The sequence below is a fragment of the Fukomys damarensis genome, unplaced genomic scaffold (genome assembly GCF_012274545.1).
Source record: "Fukomys damarensis isolate Sample0158 unplaced genomic scaffold, DMR_v1.0_HiC HiC_scaffold_19, whole genome shotgun sequence".
In the NCBI taxonomy this organism is placed as follows: domain Eukaryota; kingdom Metazoa; phylum Chordata; class Mammalia; order Rodentia; family Bathyergidae; genus Fukomys; species Fukomys damarensis.
In genome coordinates, this window is record NW_022900931.1 from 8,055,457 (window position 1) to 8,073,128 (window position 17,672).

Genomic DNA, 17,672 nt, shown 5'->3' on the forward strand with positions numbered 1-17,672 from the left:
GCCCCGCAGGCTGAGGCGGCGGCGGGTGGCTGGTGACAGACCAGCCCGGGGCCCTGGTACAGGTGCCGGTGGCCCCAGGGCACACCGGGGACTGTCGCTCAGGGTCAGGCTGTCCTCCAGTGTCGTCTGCAGGCTGCCTGCTGAGCTGCTGGGACTGGCATCCAGGGATGTGTCACTCACGGTGGCCTGCAGGGAGGCAGGAGGGGGATGGGGCCACCTGTCTCCCCCATCCACCCCAGTGACGGGGGTGCCACCTTTCCCGGCTTGGGCATCCAGTTCCTCCAGTCCCAGAGGAAACCTCTCAGAGCACACCCAGGATCCCGTGGCAACCTTCTGCTGTTGGAGCTCTGTGGGAGTCAGTCCCCCCGAGGCTCCCACAGGGTCCCCACCCCGCCAACCCTCAGGAGACAGCCAGAGTCATCCTTCTCAGCCCAAGACAGAGCCTGGCCTTGCTCTTCACAGAGGCCCCCAGCGCACTCACGGGAAAAGCCCCTGGCCCGACTGCCCACCTACTCCCTGGTTCCCGAGTCTCCTTCACCCCACCTGCACGCCCCATGGCCCCTCAGCGAGCTCCCCGTCGCCCCTCCCCTGCACCCTTCTGGGCCACGCTGCTCTCACACAGCCCTGCCCTGCTCCCTGTACCTTCAGGGCAGCTGTCTATCATTTCCCCTCCAACACCAGGCCACCCCTTCTCACCACTCAGCCGTCAGCCCCGAGAGGCAGGGACTTTGTGGCCCTTGCACCCTGGCACATGGCTGGGAGGTCAACCGTCTCGAGTGAGTCAGTGATCACAAGAGCACTGGCAAGCTCTGCCTCCACTGCCCCACTGCGGCTGGGGCCCGCAGGACCTCTGCACAGGACCGTGCTCCAGGGAGCTGTGGTCCCAGCCAATTCAATATAGGGACCTGCAGCCGAGACCTCCTGTCCCAGCCCTGGTCCTCTGACCCTATTCCTAGTCACCTCGCCCCCGCCACGCCCACCCTGGGGTCCCAAGATGTCACCCATCCTTCAGCACACGTCACCGTGCGAAGCCTCCCCAGCATCTCTTGCCCCTTCCCGAAAGCTAGGGCCGGGGGATCTTCTACCAGGCTCCCCATTTGGGTCCTTTCCACCCTCCGCACCCCCCAGGTGCCCAAGCACATAGTCCTGCCATGTGCTCCCCCAGACTCAGCAGCCCCTCGCTTTCCCCAACTGCTCCCTGCACAGCTGGACTCTGCTCCTTTCCCCTCCCATACCTCCAGGTTTCACCCGGCTTAGGTGGCCCAGCAGGGAGCTCCCCAGAGCTTAGGAGGTGCCCATACCTGCCGGAGGAGGGTGCAGTTGACGCTGGGTGAGCGCAGAGAGGCCCAGGAGCCCTGCAGGGCAATCTTGGGGAGGGTCCCCACGCCGCCGACACCTCTCTCCTGCCCTTTCTGGCTGGCAGACACAGCAGGGTGGAAGAACTCAGCAGGCATGGGCAGGAGTGGACTGGAAATGTCCGGGGAGAAGGGGCTCGGGGGCGCTGCAGGGGAGGGAAGAGATGGAGCCATGGGGTGCTTCAGGCTGGCAGAGAGGATTCCCTAACAAACCGACTACCGGCCCCACCTCTGAGTCTGTTTCCCCAGTGTGAGAGCAAGAGGGGAACAGTGAGGCAGCCAGTGTGGCTCCTGGGAGGACAGCCCCTTGGTAGAGGCATAGCTTTTGGTGCCAAAGAGACCAAGTCTAGGCCTGGGAATGGGCCGGCTGCCCACCTCCAGGGAAGAGAGAAAGCAGGTGAGAGCTCCCGGCACAGGAATGCAGCAGGTGCTCAGCCACCAGCCCTCAGGCCCCCAAGCAGCAGGCGGGTCAGGCCTGCACTGGCTGGCAGCACGGACTCAAGTGCCACACGGGGCTGTCTGCTCTGCTGGGAACAGAGGGGCAGGACAGGCCAGGGACCCTAGAGGGGCCTTGGATCTTGGGGACAGGACCAGCAGCACAGCCTCTGTCCAGAGACCCCTAGTGTCCAGGACCGGGGATGCATAAGCAGGTACCCAGGTAGAGGGACAGCTGGATGGTCCCCGGTGGGATCCACTGTCCCAGAACCTTGTCATTTAAGGAAAATACAAATGAGAGCCAACTCCAGGGTGAAGGATTCTGCCCAATCAGAATGGCTCTCAGGTTGGACTTTGGGTTCAGGAAGTCTGAAATCTCTGTGTCAGTTGTCAGCTATAGGGTGAGGTCCTGGGAAAAGCCACCCCAGCCCAGCTCCTGGAGGTGCCAGTCCACACATCCCAGTGGAGTATGTGGGGTGGGTTAAGGGTCCTCCTGCTGCTGGGCTCCTCCTCTCTCTGCCCCCTCCCCACCGCATGTCATAAAACCAGGCTCCTGTAGCCCAAATGACAAGCAGAACAGCTCAGTCCCTGCCCGTGTGCCCACAGCCTCACCACAGACCCAAAGCCCAAACTACCCCCAAAGGATGCTGGGGGCAGTGCCAAAGAATAAAGGTTGGGATGTTTCACAAAGGGGCTATCAAAAACATCAGGCTTTCTGCTGTTCAACATCACCTTGTGTGAAGATAAGGATAAACGCTTCTCAGATTCAGCTCTACAAGAAAATCCACTCAGAGATCTGTCAGTAATCCTTCTACTTCACCATGAGATTTGTGTGTGCCAACCTGATTCCCTTTTTGCCACAGCTCCTAGGAGGCTCAGCATGAAGGTTCCTTTAGCTTTGGCTTGTAATTATCTCACGTCGCTGTATTACTTGGCTCTTGATCTTTTATCATTGATATATCAGCCCTATTGCCAGATATCTAGCAGGTTCTTTCTTTCAGAACTGAATGCAAAATATCTGGGCAAAAGCACCAGGGGAAAAAACTCCACTTCCTCCCTCTGAAGCAGACACCCGAGATGAGGTGTGTGAAGCTGTGCCTCTCACCTTGGCTGCTTTCGTGCTTCAGCCAGGACCGGACAGGGTTGAATGGGATTGCCTCCATCTCGCACAGGAAGTTCTCTGTTCCCGAGGAGACAGCTGATTTGGGCAGGGGGAAGAAGCATTCGCCCAGGTCTCCCACCCGCATGGGCTCGGAGAGGTCCGGCTCACCCTGCGGGGAAGGGAGGCAGATGGGACAGGAAGAGAGACAGAGCACAGAGGCTGGCCTGATACAGCCACCTTCGTGTACAGCGCCACTGCTTGCCACCCCACCTGGCCAATGATCTCCATCTGCCAGTCCCCAGGAAGCCCTCTGGGATGCCCAAGGTGAGTGGCTCCCCTGTCCACTCCCTTGGTGACTGAGATCCTTGGGGACAGCAAGGCTCCTCTCTCTAACCCAGAGCTGGTGCGGACTCTGGCCCAGAGCAGCAGCCACGTCAACCGGGATATGCCATCAAAGACAGGCGGAGAGGCCATGGGTGTCTCTGTGAACATGGCCTTGGGTGGGTCCCCTCCGTGGGTCCCCTCCCTTTGCCAAGGCTCAGTTTCTATTTCCAAAACTAAGGGGAAACTCTGCCTTGCAGGCCACTGCATCAGATCTGGTACAGGAAACACCAGACCCTGGCCTTTCTCCCTGGCCTTTTCTCCTTGGGCATTCCTGGCCCCACAGCCCAAGGAGACCGTGACCTAGCAAGCTCATCCAGAGCTACCTCAGTGCCCCCTGCGGGGCGAACAGACTCAACCCACCCAGACCCTTATGACTTGCTGAGCCTGGTGCGGAGTGACCTGGCGAACCAGACTGTGCCCTGCCTGAGCTCCACCAGGCCCCAGAAGCCGTGCACTCAGGCTTTCTGTGCAGGAAAGCGGTGTGGTGTGCAGGGACTCCCCCAGGGCCACTCACCTTGCTGTCTTTGGTGCCAGGCGGACAGGCTGGGGGGTCCTCGAGACTCAGGTCATCACCCAGGAGGATGGACGAGGACCTGTCTGAGTTCAGGGAGAAGGCCTCCGTCTCCGCCAGCTGCACCTGCAGGAAGAGGTGTTGCCTCGGATCACCCTGGGGCTGGGACGGCGCCTCGCAGCATGGTGCCAGCCCCTCCCGGGCTGCCCATACCTCCTGCCTGTCATGGTGACATTTTTTGCAGCCGGCGGGCGAGGGCGAGGCATAGTGATGGAAGATGGAGCCAGACAGGTTGTCAATGATGGTCAGCTCCCCCTCCAAGGAGTCCTTGATGATTAAAGAGACGCTGTCCAGCCACAGGGTCTCCTAGGCGGACGGGGACGAGGTGGGGACAGCTGGCATTATCGGCTGGGTCCCGGGACTGTGGGGCGTGTGGGGCACAGCTGCCCTCCCGTTCTGTGCCCGTGGCCTGGGACCGACCTCCTTGTCACAGGGTCACCCCTTCCTGAAGCTGTGCGTGGAGGGGTCCCCAAAGACAGACGCTCGGGTCCAAGGCCTCCCCAGCCTGGCTGCCCTTCCAGCCTGGCTGTGCCCGACCCCTGGAGACCCTCAGGCCCTCTCCAGCCCCCACCCACCTGGGCTGGAGAGTAGCAGCGCCGGCATCGGCGACCCTCGCTGTCGCCCCCGCTGCTGCCGGCCACTCCGGGTCCTCGGCCGGGAGCGCCTGGGGAGGCAACTGGCGGCCGAGGGCTAGGGCCCAGGCCGTGGGCCATCTCCAGCTCGATCTCGGCGTCCATCTCCGCGTCCTCCTGGGCCTCTTTGTTGCTGTCGTCCAGGTGCTTCATGAGCACAGCCACCACCACGTTGATGAGCACGAACTGGGCGGTGAGCACGAAGCTGACGAAGTACAGCGGCGACACGAACTGCAGGCTGCTCAGGCAGCTGCGCTCGTCCTGGGTGCAGTCCCGCAGCGTGTCCTGTGCCCACGGGGAGGCGCTGCTGAGCACCGAGGTCGCCAGCCCCGCCCACCAGCGTGGCGACCCGCGCCCAGGTGGCAAGGCCCGGATTCAAAGCCCCATGAGGTTCCAATTGCCCCACGGTCTTGTCTGGCTTGTGGTGGAACCCGACTGCCTCAGCTTCAGCCCAGTGGCTCTGAACCACTTCACCCTGGCTGGAGCCAGCCCTACCCCCCAGGGCCACAGCCAGGCTGGAGAAGGGCTCAACCCCACAATGCCGAGGAAGCTGGCCACCACCCCCGTGTCAGGGCCGCCAGCTTTTCCTGGCGCCCTCTGCCCCACACCTGCCTCAGCTAGGCCAGTGGGGTAGGAAAGAGCCACAAGCCACCTGTGCCCATCCCACGGGCCGCTAAGCAGGGCCTCAGCTCTGCCCTCAGGCCAGGAAGCCTGAGGGTGCAGAAAATGGCTGAGCCTGGGCACCATCTAAGCCAAAGACTCCCAACCCCAGGCAGAGGCATTGCCCCCAGACCATCTTGGGGCAGTGCTGCCTGGCTGGCCTCTGCTCTGGGGCACTGGGCTATGGGGTCCCGGGCAGGGCCCTGTGCTCCCCTCTTGTTCAGTGGGGCGCTCGCTCCCTGAGTGTGATGAGCAAGGTCAACACCCACACTGTACTCAGAAGCCACCCGACACCCCTGTCCCCAGCCTGCCACAGGTACCTTCATGATCCCATTCCAGTTGTCGCCTGTGGAGACCTGGAAGAGTGTGAGGAAGGCCATGCCAAAGTTCTCGAAGGTGGCGTGCCGGCTCATGCCCTCGCACGGGTTCTCATCATTGCAGACTGAAAGGGGAGACGGGTCAGCCCCTCTGGCTGGCAGAGCCCCCTGCAGGCCACCCTGCACTGGAGGCTCCCAAAACCTTCCCAGAATCCCCTTCAGAGGTGCATGCACCTGTGCCCCAACCACAGATGGAGAAACTGAGGCTCTGGAGGTGGTAGCTGGGGTCAGACACAGGAGTGTCTGGCTCTCCCTTCAACTGAGAATCAGTTCTGAGAGAGAGGATGAGGTGGGGCCACCCCTCAGGGGAGCCAGTGCTCTCAGCTAATGCCCTCTGACCCTGACTTGGCATTTTTTTGTATTGTTTTGTTTTGTTTGTAGTACTGGGGATTAAATCCAGGGACTTCACACTGAGCTACATCCCAGCCCTTTTCATTTATTTTCAGAGAGAGCCTCACAAGTCCAGATGGACTTGAACTTGCAATCTTCCTCCCTCGGACTCCCGGAATGCTGGGATTGCAGGGATGCCCCATCATGCCTGGCTTGCCCTAGCCTTTCTGCTTGTTGGGCAGCACTGGCTCAGAAAGGGCACTGGCCAGGGGCAGGGCAAGCTGGTTCCCGGGAGACCAGACTATTTGGGTCCACCACCCCAAAACAGGCTGTGGATGGCCAAGGCCGCCTGCACAGAGGCCCTGCCCAGGACAATGGCCCAATGTGACAGCCTGGAGTCGTCCTCAGGCCTCCCACGCCGCCAGGGGCCCCTGCAGCCACTCACCCAGCTTCCCAAAGAGCTCCACACCCAGGGCAGCATAGATGAAGAAGAGCAGCATGAAGAGGAGGCCCAGGTTGCCCACCTGCAGGGAGAGGTGGGCTGGACAGGGGCCTGGGAGGGGAGCGGGTGGGGGCCTGGGCCTGGGCACAAGGGCAGAGGTGGGGCCCAGGCTCTGAGCTCAGGTTCAGGGCAGCAGCAACTTTCTACCAGGCTGCGTGTCCATGTGTGCCACCCCACATGGCACAGAGCACAGGATAACGATGAAATGCTCGGCGAGACTTTACTATGAGCCACTCGATTTCAAGCACATCACATTCACCGGCTCACCTACTCCCTGCAGTAATCTAGGAGCCATCTTTTACGCCTACATCTCAAATGAAGGAAGAGACAGACAGGTGAAGGCCCTTACCCAGCCTCACACGGCCCATCAGCGGTGGGACAGGGATAGAAGCCCATGTGTGCACTGCTACCCTGCACACCTATGTGCTACACAAGGTCCCATAGATGAATGGGGCAAGGGTAGCAGGGAAGGAAGTCTCAGCCGCAACGCCACCTCCTCCACAAGGCCCACCTGGATTCTCCAAGCAGACCGAATGTTGTCTGGAAGTGGGAGTGTAACCTGTATGTCTCTGTCCCTGTCTCCTACTAGTCTGGGAGGTCCCAAGAGCAAGGACACAGCTGGATGAAGCCAGATTTGCCTGACAGGCCAGCACGGGGCCTCCTGCAAACACAGCCACCCCCGTCCCATGGCTCCTGTGGGAGAATACGCCCCAGATTCCACACTTAGCTCAGATCTACCCACCCACCACTGCCGCTGCCACAGAATCCATGCTGCTCCCTACACTCTGTACTGGGGATAAGGTGAGTGCGACCGCACTCCCGCCCTGGAAATGCAATCCCTCCCAGGCCCCTCAGAAGGCCCCGAGGATGCAATTGGAAAGCGATCACATTAATCGCTGAAAAGTAAACCCGTTAATCACAGCCTCTCTGCTCCCAAGGATGGTTCCTCGGGGCCACCCTGCCCTGCACACTGCATGTCGGGCTAATTAAATCTCACTCCATTCATTAGCGAAACGAGTGCTTCGTGAGTACCTGCCAGGTGAAGAATGTGGCGCATGGCCGCAGAACTCAGCTTCTGAACCAGCTCAGGCCAGGAGCGGGCAGCGTTTCCTGCCCAGGTCCCTTCAGCCTTCCCACGGTCTCCTCCCTCTGTGCCCTGGGCCTCCGTGTCTCTGGCCTCTCCTCCATGCTCCCACCTTCTCCAAGGCAGCTCTGGTTGAGGCCCCTAGCACAGACCCTACTGTGGCATCCAGTGCCCGCAGGATGAAGCCCAAATTCACTACCCCAATAGCGAAGTCCTGCCATAACCTGGCCCCGAGGTCCCCTCCAGCCCAGTCTCCCAGCTCCTACCCACAGGGCCTCTGCACAGTCCATTCCTGCTGCAAGGAAGGCTCTGTCTTTGGCTGATCAGTGCTGTGTCCTCCTCACCCCTTGGAGCCCGAATCACTGGGCACCTCCTCTGCGGAGGCCTCTCCACTGCCCCGTCCCTGTGCCCAGGGAGAGCTCAACTTGCTTTCATTACACTTTGTGGCATCCACGGACTGCATGAGCATCAGCTGATAGTTTCTAAAGGGCAAGCCCCGACCCCCTTTGGCACACGCTTGTTAGTAGGGCCAGTGTCCTTGCAATTGCCATTGTGTGTGGGCCGTGCCAGCATGGTGCTGGTCCAGGAAGACCTGACAGGATGCCTCGATTCCAGGTCTAGTCTCAAACCACTTCCTGTCTGCACACCCAGCACCACCTCTCTGTGCATCATGGAAAATGACATCTCTTTGATTGAATATCCTTGCTTTCCCTGCAGATCTGACCAAAACCATGTCACTTTCCCTTTGTAATCAGGCCGCTAGGAAGCTCACACCAAACTTGAAGAGAGAACTCACTGGGATCCTCAGCCCAGGTCCCTGAGAGAATCAGCCTCCCTTCCATCCTCCCTGGGCTGTTGACACTTATAGTTACTGTGGCAAGCCCATGCCTTTTGTTTTAGGACAGGAATGTTCCTGAAGGCCTGAGGCATTGAAAAGAAGAAGTGAGTGTGCTGAGGGCTCCAGCTGGAGTGCAGGCCACCCTGGAAGTGCTGGAGGGGAACGTCAAGTAATGGGGACAGGGATGGGGTGCACCGTGACTGACCGGGTGACTTCCCCAACTGCTCAGGGTTCCCACCAGGTCAGGGTCTCCCACTGCCCACCCTGATACTGCATCAGGACCTCTCCAACCACATGACACCGCCTCCTTCTGTCAGGTCAAGCTCAAAGATCCCCTTTCCAGTGCGAGTGCCTAGTACCATCCTCTGCCACGAGCACACTGCGGGCATCGGCTCCCCCACCACCCTGGGGGCCTCCAGGGCATTATGCAGGTTCTCTGTACCCACGCAGACAGGGTTCAGGGGAAGTGTGAGTGACCACACTCAGGCCTAGAAGCAGGCGGCAGGAAGGGGCCCTGGTTCCAACCACTGCCCCTGGGCCTGGGCAGGTGTGGGGAGAAGGGGCGTCACGATCTGCACTCCCAGAGCCCAGCGCAACACCAAGGCCCGGAGCAGGGCCCTGCAGAGGAGCGGCCCTTACCTGGGGCAGAGCCTGCACCACCGTGTCCAGCAGCGCCCGCATCCCTGTGGCCATCTTCAACAGCTTCAGCACTGTGGGCGACACCAGCCCGGCCGGCTCAGCCCAGGCCGTGGGCACGCACATGTGCAGATCTGTGTGCAGGTGTGTGAACTGGGAGAAGAGGGGACAGGGAGGAGCGCGCACGCAGGGGCCACTCCGGTGCCTCACTGCAACAGCACAGCTGCAGCGACTGGGTGAATGGTGCTGTGCATAAAACGTGTGACATGAGGTGTGGACGTCAGCAGAAAAACATCCCAGAGAACGAGGACTTGTACGTGGGAGTGGAGGGCCGTAAGGGTGTGACTGTCACTGACCATGATGAAACAGATGACCAGCGTGAGTGTTCATCAGGCCTTTTCCCTTCCCTCTGGCTAAATAGGCCTCCGGTGTCACCCACCATGCTACTGGGCACCACCCTGGGCATGCAGCAGTAATAGGCAGGAAGCAGCAAAAAAGCAAGAGCACCCTGTCCCTGTCACAGCTGGAGCTGTCGCACATCATCCGGCAGGACTGGGTGAGACCAGACCACGTGGTGGTGTGACCAGGAGGCAAGTACGTCACAACAGGAAGAAAGGAGGTGGGAACGTGGAGAGGCTGTGAACCCACAGGCGGTGCCAGTCCCTGCCCCATCCTGGGTGCTCCTCCCAGGGAACACACGTCCCATCCTGCACCTGCCCGACCGCTCCCTGCCCCTCACCCCGGGCGATGCGCAGGACCCGCATGATGCGGATGATGGTGGGGTTGATGGGCAGTGCTGCGTTGATCTCGATCTCTTCCAGCGTGATGCCCATGACGGACAGCAGCACAATGGCCAAGTCCAGCTGGTTCCACCTGCTCAGCCGGGCAGAGGAGGGCAGGGTGGGGTTCAGGGACACATCCCGCCGAAGGCAGCTTCGCCCTTCCTCAGCCTCTGGTATGGCCCACTGGGCAATGTGGCCACCCTCCCTGCAGCCTCTCCAGATTTCCCTGCGTCCTGCCCGCTTTCCACGCCTCACAGCTTCCCAAGCAAGGGCTGATGCAGTTAAATCAACACCTCTGGGGCCCCACAGGGGAAGAAGCAGGGCTCTGACTCTGATGAAGCAGAGAAGACCAGTGCGGTCATTTAAGTCTAAACCTCAAGCCACCTGCCTCCTCTGCATGGCTTTGGGCAAGTGCAATGGTTACTCCCAGCCTCATTTGCTCCTTCTGAAAGGAGAATTAGCATAAAGCAGAACTGCTCTGCCTGCAGGGATGGAGGTGGGCTGAGAAGGGCCTGGTGGAATGCCCTGTGCCCGCTCGCTGCCTGAGACCTCATCACTTCCTGTTCAACTGGGAGCTCCTGCTCATCAACGCTTACTGGGTCCCTTCCTCAGAAACCCAGGCCTCTCCAGGACCGACTCCCACCCTGCTCCCTAGAATGGCCCAGCCACTCACCGGTCCTTGAAAAAGCGCCGCAAGCCAAAGGCCACCAGCTTCAACACAGCCTCCAGCACAAAGACAGTGGTGAACATGTAGTTACAGTACTTGAGGGCCGTCTCCAGGGACTACAGAGGGCAAAGAGAAGCATAATCCAGGCCCCATGACCTGCCCCCATAAACTTCCCCTGGATGGGAAAATCTAGACCATTCTCATTTAGACAATGATTTATCTATTTGTATTCCTTCAGTCTTACTTAGTATGTATTATTCAGTTTACACTATTATCCCCTTTTCTTTATTTCTGTTGGTTTGTCCAGTTGTTCCACTTTGAAGCAGAATGGATAGGGGTTAAGGATTCCAAACTAGACTGCCTAGATTTAAATCCTGGCTTAGCAATTACTCCTTACTCACTGGTGCCCTAGGGCAAGTGACTGGCCTCCTTCAGCATTTACTTTCATTTTTTTGGGGGGTGGGGTACCAGGGATCGAACTCGCAAGTGGCAAAACCACTGAGCTAAATCCCTGGCCCAGCATTTACTTTTTTAATCTAAAAATTGTTAAAAAATAATAGCATCTACCTCCAAAAGATTCTGTGAAAATTAAATGAGGTCATAGTTCAGTGCTAGCATAGAATGAATACTTGGTAAATGTGAGCGATGATTATTCCGTGTCTGTGTGTTAATTTGGAAGTTCTACAATTACTGTGTCTTTCTGTCCATGGTTCCCTTCCTTTCCCTTCCATTCATAACAGTCTTCTCTATCATTTGAAGTAAGATTCTCTCTCTTTCCTCAACTGAAAGTTCTGCTCTCCCCTTCTTTCCTACCAACTCCATCGAGCTGAGGCTTTAGAATGCGTGTGTCCTTCGGATCTCCTCACACACTTTGTCTGCAATTCTAGGAACTGGGCCCCCTCTTCCTCCTCCTCTGGTGATGGCCTGTAGTGGCCCTGCCACCTTAAGGCCTCCTCTAGTCTCCATATAGTCAGCTCATAGTGCTGGCTCCATGGTAGGCTTTGAATGTAAATCCAAGTTTTAGTTCTGGTTCCATACCCTACAGCTGAGTAACTGAACTTCTCAGGGGCTCAGTTTCTTCATCTACAAAATCTAGCTGGGGTTCTCTGTTTTGAAGTCACTGTGAAGACTGAAGAGTTCATTTATGTAGTGTGTCTGACAAACAGTCAGCATGTACCACACCATGGCCATTGTGACCCACGTTCTAGGCTGGTCCCAAAGTCCACCCCCTGGGAACCGGTTACCTTTCCCTGTCATGCATCTGTCCCGTCCAGGACATGACCTGAGTAGGGCAGGGCTGTCCGGAGCCTCCTCCCCTGCAGTGCCCAGCACAGGGTCAGGTGCAGAGGGTTTTCTTAAACCCTTCATTCCACCACCCCAGGTTCCACCCTGTCCCTGATTATCCCTGGCCTCATTTTCATGGTGTGACCTTGGGCTCAGAAGCAACCTGGGCTCACCGTGGGCTGGTTGTAGTGCTCCAGGGACATGGTGACCACATTGAGGCAGATGATGAAGGTGATGAAGATGTCCAGGTAGTGGCTGGTACACATGGAGTGGATGAGCAGCCGGGTGGGGCAGTAGGTAGCGTAGTAGGGCAGCCTCTGGGCTTCTGCAAGGGGACAGTGTGGGGAGTGGCACAGATCACAGAGGACTGGTACCAAGGGGAAGGGGACAGCACGAAAGAGGGAAAGGCAGAGTGGAGGAAGGAAGCAAGGGCAGAACATGCTGGTCCACCTGGCCCCGGGTCAGCGAGGTCTCCTCCCACCCACGGAGGGCACCGGGAGGACCGGGATTCCTGCAGATGACCCTCCAGGCTCTGCCTCTGCCCGCGGCTTGGGCCCCGCTCCAGTAGGCAGCGGTGTCACCCCAGGACTCTAAGCAGACACTGCGGGGTACTGGGCAGGCAGAGGTGAGGAGAAAGGGCCACACCACAGGCACAGGGACCGTGTCCTTTGTTCCCGTCCCTCTCGGCTCCAGAGGCCCTGGGGTCAGCGCGGCCCCCACCCCGAGCTGCCCACTCACTACGGCGCTTCTTCTCCAGGCGCCGCAGCCGCTTCTCCTCCCGTCTCCGCGCCTCCTCGGCCTCCTGGTGCTGCCGGCACTTGTGGAAGTTCTCAACCACGACGCCCACGAACATGTTGAGCACGAAGAAGCTGACGATGAGCAGGAAGGAGATGAAGTACAGCAGCATCCAGGGGTTGTGGTTGGTCACGGGCTGCAGGGAGCCAGATCCAGGCCTGAGGAGGCTGACCGGGCACCAGAGCGGGCACCTGACCCGCCAAGCCCGGAGTGCTGGGACCAGCGGCGCCTGCCTCTCGGGAACTGAGAGCTTTGAGTGAGGCGGGTGGGAAGTGCCTACCCTGGACCTGCACAAGTGCTCAGCAAAGAGAGCCCCCTTCCTTCCCTGCTCCAACTGTCACCTCCTAAGCACATCTGCCTTCTTCCTCTCACAAGCATCCCGTCCAAAAAAAAAACCACTCAACTCCCCCATGCTTCCTTCCTTCCTTCCACCAGCTCACTCATCCGTCCAGAAACAAGGCAGTCAGGAGAGGCGTGAGCCGTGCCTGGTAGGGTCTGTGCGCGCATACACCGCTGGGGGTAGGGACAGAACAGACAGGAGAGTGCAGCAAGGTGCCTCCAAATGCTCTCATCCCCTCACCATCCCTACGGCCCCCTCCACCTCCAGCGTCTAACCAACTGGGTCTCAGAAAGTCAAATGGCCAAGGCCACTCTGAGCCCTGGGGTTCCTGCCACCCCAACTCCTCCAGTGTGGGCTCTGCCCTGCCCCAGAGACGCTCCCTGCTCTTCTCCTGACCACCTCAGCCTGGTCCTCAGGACACAGCCATCCCTGGTCAGCTGTGTCCTGCCAAACGCTTGCCTAGTCCCAGAGGAGCCCCCTGCTCCCCACTGGGATCTTGGGAGCTGAGGCTCAGGCCTTCACTCAGGCACTTGATGTCCTCCCTGACCCACTGCACCCAGAACACTTCCCAAAGCAACATCACACAGCATCACCCACCTCGCAGGCACCCACAAGCAACCTGGCCAGCAGGGGCCCCACTCTTGCTGTAACCCTTTTACTGGCTCCCTCTGCCCTCAAATACAATTCCTCCCCAGGCTGGCACCCTAGCCACGGCACCCGGGGTCCTGTGGACCACCCACCCCTGCCTCCTCACCTTTCCTTCTACCCTCGCCTCCGGCCTGCTCAGCCCTTCTCCTGCCCTTGGTCCTGAGCCTCCAGGCTCTCAGCAGAGAGAACCCGAACCCCTTTCCTTCCCTGCTCCGACTTCTGCCCTTCAAACACGTCTGCCTTCTTCCTCTCATTTCTCCACCAGGCAGGAGCCGGCTGGGCTCGTACTCCCTGCACAGCAGGAGTCTGAAGCACCCAAAGGATGGCTCTGCCCAGGGAGGTTCAGGCCAGGATACGAAGGGTGGGTGTGGGTGCCGGCGGGGAGACACCGTGAGCAGGCCTCACAGGGGCTGACTTCAGACCACTGGGCCCAAACACAGTATGTTCCTCCCACAGTCCAGACCTGGCCTGGCCCCAGCCACGCCCACCTGCTGGTCCACAGCCACAGCGTCCAGCCCGTTGTACATGATGTTCACCCAGCCATCCTTGGAGGCCAGGACAAAGAGGGACATCAGAGCCTGGAAGACATGAAGGGTACAGGGGTGAGGGGCTTGGGTGGCTCCGGCTGCGTCTGTACCTCCTCAGCTCTCCATTCTTCTGCTTCCAGGGGATGGAGGGACAAAGAGTGTTACAATCACGCCCGGGGACAAGGCTGCCTGGTGGGCTCTCAGGAAAGGGGTGCAGTTGGGGCAGATTCTTAGGAGGCACTGAAGTGAGAGCCCAGAGTTCTCACCTGGGCTCTCCCCAAATGGGTCAAGCCTGTCAGGTCCCCAGGAGGGGCACCAAGAGCACTGTGGGAACCAGGCAGGGGCCTGCCTGCCAACTGGAGTGGAAAACAGAGAAGGTGAGAAAGAGAACCCAAGCTGGGCCACAGATGGTTCCCATTTCCCATTTCACAGATGACGAAACAGGCTCAAAGAGGTCACACCGACAGTAAAAGCTGCTGACTAAACTGTCAGAGAGCCCTGGGTGGCAAGTAAAGGCCAGGACCAACGTCCAGTGGAGCTCTAGCAAGTGCTGGGCACTGGCCAGCCTCTCTGCATGCAGGAGCTCAGAGAAGGGAGTGTTCCCCTTACCCATTTTGTAGAAAAGGAAACTAAAACTCGGAAAGCAGCTTGGTTTGTGAGCCCAGGGCCATCAGCACTGAAGAGCTGTCACCCCTAAGGAGCAGGTCAGATAAGAGGTAGGTGGGCAGGGCTCACCTGGCCCAGGTTATCGAAGTTGTATTTGTGGTGGACCCAGCGGTAGTTGGCGGCCACGCAGTCAGAGCGGTTGGTGATGTTACGAGTGTCCACACCCAGACAGTGGTAGAATTTGCCCTTGAAGAGCTGAGGGGAGAAGGCGAGGTTAGTACTCCAGGGGGCTGGGCACGATGCAGAAGAAGCCGCCGCTCCGATCACATGGACCCAGCCTCCCTTGGGCTTGTTCATCGGGGTTGGGATCTGTCTCGGCCTCCCTGCCAAGAACCACAGCTGCCGGGCCAGGCCCCAGTAAGAGGCTGGGGTGGGGAGAAGCGTGCAGCCTCTGCCCTGGCTGTGCTAGGCTTCCCCTCACCCTGCCCCTGCACAGCTGGGCGTCCCTCACCTGCACCCCCAGGATGCCGAAGATGATGAAGAAGGCACAGCAGATGAGCACAATGTTGCCAATGGGCTTGAGGGACGAGATGAGTGTCTCCACCACCAGCTTCAGCCCAGGGGCCCGGCTGATGACACTGTGAACAAGGAGGACCCAGGGGACACTGTCAGTTCATGCGGGGCCAGGGCTGAGCCCCCAAGGGCATGAGGACAGCAGCAAGGAATGACAGAAAGTGGCTGGGCAACCCAGGCTCGGCAAAACAGGCCAGCTGGCACAGACTAAAATACAAGAGGGCACTTGCCCTCCCTCTCACTGTGCCCAGTCCCCTGAGGTCCACTGGACGCCCTGGTCGCAGAGTAGAGAGCCCCCCAGAGGTGGGGAACAGTACTGGGACAGCCTTCACGCCTGCCCTATCAGTACCCTTCACCCCACGCCCTGGTCTGCCAAGAGCGGGTACTAGGTTGTTTGACAGGTGCTACTGGAGGTCTGAATGTGCCCCAAATTGGAGCAAGGGGCCCACTTGGACCCCAGTGATTTCCTGCACGACGCAGAACTCCAGCCCCTCACCGAAGGGGGCGCAGGGTACGCAGAAGCCGCAGAACCCGGAGGACTCCCAGGATCTTGGCTCCCCCAGCAGAGGCCACGGATACAACGATGTCGATGATGGATACGAAGACGAGGAAGCCGTCCAGCACGTTCCAGCTGCTGCGCAGATACGCCTGCTCCCCGAAGTACAGGCCCAGGGACACCACCTGGGGGCGGGGCCCGTCAGCGGGAAGGGGCAGGGAAGAGGGCGGGGCCAGCTCAAGGGCGTTTCCTTGAGGGTGGGTGGTAGGCGGAGGGTGGGTGGTAGGCGGAGCCTGGGTGGAGTCAGGGCCAAGGTGTCCATCCCATTAGCACATCTAGCAAACCCAAGCCAAAGCTAAGGCGCTGGGAAGCTCCGAGCTGGAATCTTTCCCTGCACCCCATACCTCTAACAGGTACCACCATTACACTGTCAGTGCTCCCCACTGCATCTGTCTTCCAGGAGAGGGGGTACGCCACAGACCTCCTCTACATCCCAGAAGCCCAACCCAGGGGCTGGCACCCAATGTGGTGGACCTTCGGGCCCTTTAGAATGCTGCTGATGGGCAGGCCAGTGACAAGGGCAGGAGGGCTGAGCTAGGGGTAAGTGGTCCAGGAGAAGCTCAGAAAGACCTTCAGTGTCATCTCGCCCACGAAGATGGCTGTGAAGATGTAGTTGGACACAGTAAGGAAGATGCGTTCCTGAAAGAGATGGGAGATGCCATGGGTCCCAGGAAGCCCACAGCTCAGGTTCGGAGTCAGCCCAAGGGCAGCCAGGAGAGGCCCCATGTTTGAGCCTCAGACGACCTTCTCCTCCCTGCCACAGCTCCCTCTGCCTGGCCCATTGCCCGACTCCGGGTCCCAGCCACTCACCGTGCTGCCCGCCTCGATCTGGGGCCGCTCCAGGGCAATGGTGATACAGTTCAGGAAGATGAAGGCCAGGACCACATAGTCAAAGAGCTTGTGGGCAATGACAGTCTGACATAGGACCCGGAACCTGGGCAAGGGACCGGAGTGTCAGAGTGCCTCCCACCCTGCACACAGGAGGACCAGGGTAGCCTAAGGAAGCGACTGCCCTCTCCTCCTCCAACAGGTGCCAGCTTCCCACCTGCTCAGGATGCCCACCTCCAGCTTCCTCCCCAACCACACCCCAATAGGGTGACAGGCATCCACCTTGCCCCGGCATTCAAGGCTTTCCAAACACGGCCCCTGCCCTCAGTACCAAGGGCCCATTGTCGGATATCCTCTGCTCCTGCCCTACACATCCCCTCCAGCTGCCTCCTCCACCTGGACCTCTCCTCCTCCAGGAAGCCTTCTGATTCCCCACATGCAATGTGTAAGCACGCCAGGCTGCTAGAGGATCTGTCCTACCTGGTGCCCAGCACAGGACTGGCCAAGAGCACTGGAGAAGCCCAGGAAAGTCCTGTCCAGACATCTGGACACTCATCCTCCCCGCAGATCCATCCTGCACCCCAGGGTGTGTGAGTGTACCACTAATGCCCTTCCTGGCTTGAGAGAGAGCACCCTCTCCCTATGCTCACCCACACTATATGCCCGGCTGTGCTCACCTGTTCTCAGGAGAGAAGAGGTAGACGGACCAGTCCTCGCGGACCTCACACCAGTCGGGCTTGTAGACATCCATCATCTTTCGGACGCGGAAGCACAGGGTCTGGAGAACGCCGCGGGAGGGTTAGCAAGTTGAGGGCACTGGATGACCCCCCCCACAACCCTCGCCCCATTCGAGGCCGGGGGCTTATTTCCCAAGAGCAGAGCCAACTCCTCCTATCAAGCTCACCAGAGCTCCAAGGCCCAGACCACGCCCATCAAAGGCCACACCCCAAGCTCCGCCCGCCTCCACGCCCGTTGGGCCACGCCCTGCTCCCTCCGCCACCCTCTGCGGAAAAGCCGACCCGACTCACGTAGTCGATCTCCTCCTCGTCCTCCCCACGGTCCCGGCAGTCGTCCATCTTGGTGAAGACGTCCTTGGCGATGCTGGGCATTTTGCCATTGCAATCCTCGTGGCCGGGGCCCGGGCCCGCCGCCCTCCAGGC

The 17,672-nt window shown here is 59.6% G+C and overlaps 1 protein-coding gene across 1 annotated transcript in view; it reads right to left on the minus strand.

Annotated features, from left to right (window-relative positions):
- The window catches only part of Cacna1i (calcium voltage-gated channel subunit alpha1 I), a 90,465-nt gene that overhangs the window by 4,285 nt on the left and 68,508 nt on the right, over window positions 1-17,672 (minus strand). Inside the window, exons 18-38 of the mRNA XM_033765937.1 lie at window positions 17,541-17,668; window positions 17,190-17,290; window positions 16,495-16,618; window positions 16,255-16,323; window positions 15,625-15,809; window positions 15,067-15,193; window positions 14,685-14,810; window positions 13,911-14,000; window positions 12,378-12,570; window positions 11,813-11,964; window positions 10,362-10,471; window positions 9,646-9,779; window positions 8,910-8,980; window positions 6,292-6,370; window positions 5,460-5,581; window positions 4,423-4,764; window positions 4,001-4,153; window positions 3,791-3,913; window positions 2,896-3,061; window positions 1,302-1,501; window positions 3-186 (exon numbers count right to left, since the gene is read on the minus strand). Coding sequence (XP_033621828.1) covers window positions 3-186; window positions 1,302-1,501; window positions 2,896-3,061; window positions 3,791-3,913; window positions 4,001-4,153; window positions 4,423-4,764; window positions 5,460-5,581; window positions 6,292-6,370; window positions 8,910-8,980; window positions 9,646-9,779; window positions 10,362-10,471; window positions 11,813-11,964; window positions 12,378-12,570; window positions 13,911-14,000; window positions 14,685-14,810; window positions 15,067-15,193; window positions 15,625-15,809; window positions 16,255-16,323; window positions 16,495-16,618; window positions 17,190-17,290; window positions 17,541-17,668 — 2,979 coding nt within the window. The remainder of the gene's footprint in view (window positions 1-2; window positions 187-1,301; window positions 1,502-2,895; window positions 3,062-3,790; window positions 3,914-4,000; window positions 4,154-4,422; window positions 4,765-5,459; window positions 5,582-6,291; window positions 6,371-8,909; window positions 8,981-9,645; window positions 9,780-10,361; window positions 10,472-11,812; window positions 11,965-12,377; window positions 12,571-13,910; window positions 14,001-14,684; window positions 14,811-15,066; window positions 15,194-15,624; window positions 15,810-16,254; window positions 16,324-16,494; window positions 16,619-17,189; window positions 17,291-17,540; window positions 17,669-17,672) is intronic.